General features: G+C 54.6%; 1 protein-coding gene across 5 annotated transcripts; it reads left to right on the forward strand.

The window, feature by feature from the left end:
- Positions 1-1,111: 1,111 nt before the first annotated feature.
- Positions 1,112-6,378, forward strand: gemin7 (gem (nuclear organelle) associated protein 7). Of its 5 annotated transcripts, XM_086007706.1 has the most exons (4): positions 1,112-1,237; positions 3,382-3,439; positions 4,077-4,133; positions 4,620-6,378. In XM_086007706.1, the coding sequence occupies exons 3-4, from the start codon at positions 4,131-4,133 to the stop codon at positions 5,010-5,012; spliced, it is 396 nt and encodes a 131-aa protein (XP_085863832.1). In that variant the 5' UTR covers positions 1,112-1,237; positions 3,382-3,439; positions 4,077-4,130; the 3' UTR covers positions 5,013-6,378. The 5 variants fall into 5 exon arrangements, with proteins under 5 accessions (XP_085863832.1, XP_085863834.1, XP_085863837.1 ...); XM_086007708.1 differs by lacking the exon at positions 4,077-4,133; XM_086007711.1 differs by lacking the exon at positions 4,077-4,133 and having other exon boundaries at positions 4,623-6,378.
- The last annotated feature ends 583 nt before the right edge of the window (positions 6,379-6,961 follow it).

Here is a 6,961-nt window from a genome sequence, read left to right on the forward strand (position 1 = left end):
ATTCACCTCAACTGCTCCCTGTGGTAGCGAGTTCCACATGCTGACCACTCATAAGAACATAAGAAATAGGAGCAGGAGTAGGCCATTCGGCCCCTCGAGCCTGCTCCGCCATTCAATAAGATCATCTCTGATCTGATCTTGGCCTCGACTCCACTTTTCTGCCTGTTCCCCATAACCCTTGACTTCCCTGTAGTTCAAAAATCTGTCTATCCCAGCTTTGAATATATTCAATGCAATCACTCGCTGGGTAAAGAGATTTCTCCTGAATTTATTTATTCATGACTATTTGTGGCCCCTAGTTTTTGACTCCCCCACAATTGAGAACATCTTCGCTATGTCTACCCTATCAAACCCTTTCATATTCTTAAAGACCTCTCTATTGGGTCTCCACTCAGCCTTTACTTTTCTAGAGAAAAGAGCCCCAGCCTGCTCAGTCGTTCCTGATAGGTATAACCTCTCAGTTCTGGTATCATCCTTGTAAATATTTTTTGCACTTTCTCCAGTGCCTCTATATCTTTTTTTTTAAATACGGCGACCAGAACTGTTCTGTGTTAAAGGTGAATTGCTGATTCGCACAGGGAATTTGGGAGAGATAAGTTCAAAGCCCTCAGAGAGAAAAGAAAGATTTGCATCTTATAGCGCTTTTCACGACGACTGGACCACTAAAGCACTTTACAGCCAATGAAGTACTTTTTGAAGTGTAGTCGCTGTTGTAATGTTGGAAACGCGGCAGCCAATTTGTGCACAGCAAGCTCCCACAAACAGCAATGTGATAAATGACCAGATCATGTTTTTAATGATGTTGATTGAGGATAAATATTGGCTAGGACACTGGGGAGAACTCCCTCTGCTCTTCTTCGAAATAGTGCCGTGGGATCTTTTATGTCTACCCGAGAGAGCAGACTGGGTGTCGGTTGGAGGGAGGATGAAGGGAGGTTGGGCGGGGGAGGCCTGGTGTTGGGTGGGCTGTTATGAGAGTGGTAACAATGGCAGTGAGCTGGGTCAAGTGAGCTGGGAGAGGCTCCTGGAGGTTCTTGGTTGAGGACGGAGGAGCCGAGTCAGTACCTGCGCTGGCCGCTTCGCGGGGGAGGGGACCCGGACCCGATGTCCGGGGATGCGGCGGGCGGGGGAGCGCTTATGGCGCGGGACCGGAAGCGCATGGTGGCCGATTTCGGGTTCAATTCGGAGTCAGGGGGAGATTCGGGTCAAAGACGGGTGCTCCGGGAGTGATTAACAGGCACGGAACGGAATAATCGCGCCGGTCCTGAGGGGAGTTGGGGGGGAAGAGCCCTGCGGTCTGAGGGGAGGGGGGGTGGTGGAAGAGCCCTGCGGTCTGAGGGGAGAGGGGGGGGGGTGGAAGAGCCCTGCGGTCTGAGGGGAGGAGGGGTGGAAGAGCCCTGCGGTCTGAGGGGAGAGGGGGGGGGGGTGGAAGAGCCCTGCGGTCTGAGGGGAGAGGGGGGGGGGGTGGAAGAGCCCTGCGGTCTGAGGGGAGAGGGGGGGGGGGTGGAAGAGCCCTGCGGTCTGAGGGGAGAGGGGGGGGGGGTGGAAGAGCCCTGCGGTCTGAGGGGAGAGGGGGGGGGGGTGGAAGAGCCCTGCGGTCTGAGGGGAGAGGGGGGGGGGGTGGAAGAGCCCTGCGGTCTGAGGGGAGAGGGGGGGGGGTGGAAGAGCCCTGCGGTCTGAGGGGAGAGGGGGGGGGTGGAAGAGCCCTGCGGTCTGAGGGGAGAGGGGGGGGTGGAAGAGCCCTGCGGTCTGAGGGGAGAGGGGGGGGGGTGGAAGAGCCCTGCGGTCTGAGGGGAGAGGGGGGGGGTGGAAGAGCCCTGCGGTCTGAGAGGGGGGGGGTGGAAGAGCCCTGCGGTCTGAGAGGGGGGGGTGGAAGAGCCCTGCGGTCTGAGGGGAGGGGGGGGGTGGAAGAGCCCTGCGGTCTGAGGGGAGGGGGGTGGTGGTGGAAGAACCCTGCGGTCTGAGGGGAGAGGGGGGGGGGTGGAAGAGCCCTGCGGTCTGAGGGGAGAGGGGGGGTGGAAGAGGTCTGAGGGGAGAGGGGGGGGGTGGAAGAGCCCTGCGGTCTGAGGGGAGAGGGGGGGTGGAAGAGGTCTGAGGGGAGAGGGAGAGGGGGGGGTGGAAGAGCCCTGCGGTCTGAGGGGAGAGGGGGGGGGTGGAAGAGCCCTGCGGTCTGAGGGGAGGGGGGGGGTGGAAGAGCCCTGCGGTCTGAGGGGAGAGGGGGGGGTGGAAGAGCCCTGCGGTCTGAGGGGAGGGGGGGGTGGAAGAGCCCTGCGGTCTGAGGGGGGGGGGGGTGGAAGAGCCCTGCGGTCTGAGGGGAGAGGGGTGGGGGGTGGAAGAGGTCTGAGGGGGGGGGGGTGGAACAGCCCTGCGGTCTGAGTGGGGTGGGTGGGTGGAAGAGCCCTGCGGTCTGAGGGGAGAGGGGGGTGGAAGAGCTCTGCGGTCTGAGGGGAGAGGGGGGTGGGTGGAAGAGCCCTGTGGTCTGAGGGGAGAGGGGGGTGGAAGAGCCCTGCGGTCTGAGGGGAGAGGGGGGTGGAAGAGCCCTGCGGTCTGAGGGGAGAGGGGGGTGGAAGAGCCCTGCGGTCTGAGGGGAGAGGAAGAGCCCTGCGGTCTGAGGGGAGAGGGTGGAAGAGCCCTGCGGTCTGAGGGGGGGGGGGGTGGAAGAGCCCTGCGGTCTGAGGGGAGGGGGGGGTGGAAGAGCCCTGCGGTCTGAGGGGAGGGGGGGGTGGAAGAGCCCTGCGGTCTGAGGGGAGAGGGGGGGTGGAAGAGCCCTGCGGTCTGAGGGGAGGGGGGGTTGGAAGAGCCCTGCGGTCTGAGGGGAGGGGGGGGTGGAAGAGCCCTGCGGTCTGAGGGGAGGGGGGTGGAAGAGCCCTGCGGTCTGAGGGGAGGGGAGGGGAGGGGGGGGTGGAAGAGCCGTATGGTCTGAGGGGAGAGGGGGGGTTGGAAGAGCCCTGCAGTCTGAGGGGAGAGGGGGGTGGAAGAGCCCTGCGGTCTGAGGGGAGAGGGGGGGTGGAAGAGCCCTGCGGTCTGAGGGGAGGGGGGTGGGGGTGGAAGAGCCCTGCGGTCTGAGGGGAGAGGGGGGTGGAGGAAGAGCCCTGCGGTCTGAGGGGAGAGGGGGGGTGGAAGAGCCCTGCGGTCTGAGGGGAGAGGGGGGGGTGGAAGAGCCCTGCGGTCTGAGGGGAGAGGGGGGGTGGTGGAAGAGCCCTGCGGTCTGAGGGGAGAGGGGGGTGGAAGAGCCCTGGTGTCTGAGGGGAGTTGGGGCCATGGTTTCTCTGAGCGGGTAGTGGAGTGTTTTAAGACTGATTTAAAAGTTGCCAATCATTGCTCCCTGGTTTCATCGTGCTGGAATAGAAACTATTTCTGACTTTTAACTTTCTTTCCCAGGATCTCAATAATGGGGAACTCCGTGCTGCTTTAAGTTCTTCCCTCCTAAAATCTACAGGTTTTTACAACTAACCTTCATGTCATCTGATTTACTTTATCTATTCTCTGTACCCATTCGCGCCCCCTCTTGACTTGCTGAGGGACGGTTCCAGGATTTTGCACCAGGACTCATGCAACCCACCCCCCATGTTTCCTTTGCTCTCCTAGATTCACAGATTTGCATCGGCCATTCCCCTGTGGCTTTGGCCAACACCTGATCCATAAGAACTCGGAGCAGGAGTCGGCCATTTGGCCCTTCGAGCCTGCTCCGTCATTCAATAAGATCATGGCTGATCTTCGGCCTCATCTCCACTTTCCTGCACTATCCCCATATCCCTTCATTCACTTAATATTCAAAAATTTATCGATCTCTGTTTTGAATATACTCAGTGACTGAGACTCCACAGCCTTCTGGGGTAGAGAATGCCAAAGATTCACCACCCTCTGAGTGAAGAAATTTCTCATCTCAGTCGTAAATGGCTGACCCCTTATTCTGAGACTGACCCCTGGTTCTAGACTCCCCAGCCAAGGGAAACATCCTCCCTGCATCTACCCTGTCAAGCCGTGTAAGAATTTTGTATGTTTCAATGAGATCACCTCTCATTCTTCTAAACTCTAGAGAATATAGGCCTAGTCTGCTCAATCTCTCCTCATAGGACAATCCCCCCATCCCAGGAACCAGTCCGGTGAACCTTCGTTGCACTCCCTCAATGGCAAGTATATTCTTCCTTAGGTAAGGAGACCAAAACTGTACACAATACTCCAGGTGTGGTCTCACCAGGGCTCTCTCAGTTATTGAGACCTGATTCATGCAACTCTATGTAAAGATGTGAGCCCTGGCTTTCCGGTGGGGGGTGGGGGGACTGAGTTGGCTGAAGGCACCAACCTGGGCTGCTGCTGAGCCACGCAGCAATGCAAGGCTCCAGATTCAGTCTTGCTGCCTCGGCCTGCTGGTGCAATGCCATTTGTGGAGCCACGTGTACTCGGGAACAGTCAGACGTTTCAGGACCCGAGGGAGGAATTGCACGTGTGTGCTGGGGAAATGAGCAGTCAAATGTAAGAACGTACACATTGGAATACCAAGCCTTGACCGGGAGGACTCGCAGCAGTTTATGTAAAACGATGATTTTAATGGCGATCATGATGCAAATCGCAGCTGATTAAATTACTTTTTTGGACATTCTGGTTTTGTTTCTCAGCAGCTCCTCGGAATGGCTTCTCCCATGATGGTGGTGCGTCTCCCTCGGGGTCCCAATGGACAGAGCCGAGGCTTTGACCCGAGTTCCCCGCGGTACCAGGCCCTCGCGCCTTCCTCCATTCAAGCTTCAAACAACTGCTCCGGCTCCAGCCTCGAGGAGGAACAGCGATCGCGGTCCGCCCTTCGGGAACGCTTCCTACGCAGCCTGATCACGATGGCGGGGAGGCCGGTGAGCTTCACCATGTACGAGAGGGTCGCTGTCACTGCGACATTCGCGGCTTCGGACATCGACATCCTGAACTTCCAGGTCTCTCACTTGCAGACGCCATTAGGCGTTCAGAAGGAAGCGCTATTGCGCTGCCCTGACGTCATTGCCTATAAATTTAACCTTTAACCCATCTCTACCATTTACAAGAACGGCGGTTGTACCCCTGTTCACTACAGGGTCCGGTCTGAGTCACACCGCCGAGGTGGAGTGAAACAGCAGAATTTCTCTATTCTGTTCCCTTTGTTCTCAGTATGGGGGTTGCTGGCTGGCTGGGGTGTGAGACAAAGTACTGTGTGTTTATTCACCTTTGCAAACTGGTTTCTTCAGTAAAAAATCTTGACCAATGTTAATACTGTACTCAAAACACAATAAAGTTTGGATTATAAGCATGATTCCAAAGTTGCCAATCATTGTTACCTGTGTTGAAATTGAGACCCCTCCCAATAGCTCCTCGAACTCATGGTTTCTCAGCACCTTAATACTGAGGAGCACCTTAATACTGAGGAGCACTTTAATACTGAGGAGCACCTTGCTGCTTTAAGTTCTTCTACAATCTACAAGTGTTTAAAACTTGCCATCATCTGATTTACTTTGTCTTTTTTTCATGCCCATATTTGAAAGGGAAAATTTGCAGGGGCTATGGGGAAAGAGCAGGTGGGGGGAATGGGACTAATTGGATAGCTCTTCCAAAGAGCTGGCACAGGCATGATGGGCTGAATGGCCTCCAGCTGTGCTGTATTATTCTATGATTCCCCTCCTGACTCTCGCTGTGTCTTTGAATATTTTAAAGTGCCCCAAATGGTTGGGGCATCCCAGCTTGCTTTGCTCCTGCATTTGCAGAATGATAAACAGCCTGGTCTGAAAGCTGGTGCAGCGGACGAGGTGGTCTTGTATGGACCAGACCGTGACTCCCATTATTAATGACTACCTCACGTAGGCCCAGTGTGACCCCGGGCCCAGAGTTAAAACGCCCTCTAGCCACGTCCCACAGCATCCACGGCCTGTGGAGAAATTTACAGATTGATTACATTAGGCCCATTTCAAAGGACTCCGAAAGGTATCCAGTACGTCTTGGTTATAATTTACTTTTTTTCTGCAAATGGGGCTAAATCGCAATCATCAGAAGTTGTAATTTGGTTTGAGAGAAAAAGCATTAAATATGATGGAATAACGAAGGAGAAAGGGAAAGATTCTGTCCCTCTTCTGCTGTCACAAGCTGCAGGGCTTCTCTTGTTCTCAGCGTACTGTCTACAAAGACAGCATATCTCGGTGCCACTGCTGTGGTTCCGCCCTGTTTTTCAATGTGTAAGAATGTTACAAAGATTTCGTTTAGATGTGAAAACCCTTTGTTATATTCGGTATTTTTACAGTTATTTGCAAAGATGCCTGAAGAAAGAACGGTGACATAATTTACTGGGTTACCGTGGGCACTGCTATTTTGATAATTTTATATGTTCTGTATTGTGTTTAGTTAATAAAATATTGCTCTGAATTCAATTGGAATTATTGAGGTTAACTAACTTATTAAATTGTGAAAAACTGACTTTCGTTGTGGCCACAGTCTCTACCACCTAGAAGGACAAGGGCAGCAGGCACACCATCACCTCCAAGTTCCCCTCCAAACCACACACCATCCTGACTTGGAAATATATCGCCGATCCTTCAATGTCGCTGGGTCAAAATCCTGGAACTCCCTCCCTAACAGCACTGTGGGAGTACCTTCACCACACGGACTGCATCAGTTCAAGGCGGCGGCTCACCGCCACCTTCTCGGGCAATTAGGGACGGGCAATAAATGCAGGCCTTGCCAGCGACGCCCACATCCCCGGAACGAATTTTTAAAAATGGTCCCTGTAACAACAACAGCTTGTATTTATATAGCGCCTTTAAAGTAGTAACACGTCCCAAGGCGCTGCACAGGAGTGTTAGAAGACAAAAAGAAATTTGACACTGAGCCACATGAGAAATTGAGGCAGATAACCAAAAGTTTGGTCAAAGAAGTAGGATTTAAGGAGCGTCCTAAAGGAGAGGTAGCGAGGCGGAGAGGTTTAGGCAGGGAATTCCAGAGCTTAGGG

Source organism: Somniosus microcephalus, chromosome 15 (genome assembly GCF_052327205.1).
Source record: "Somniosus microcephalus isolate GS21.2 chromosome 15, FLI_Smic_1.0, whole genome shotgun sequence".
NCBI lineage: Eukaryota > Metazoa > Chordata > Chondrichthyes > Squaliformes > Somniosidae > Somniosus > Somniosus microcephalus.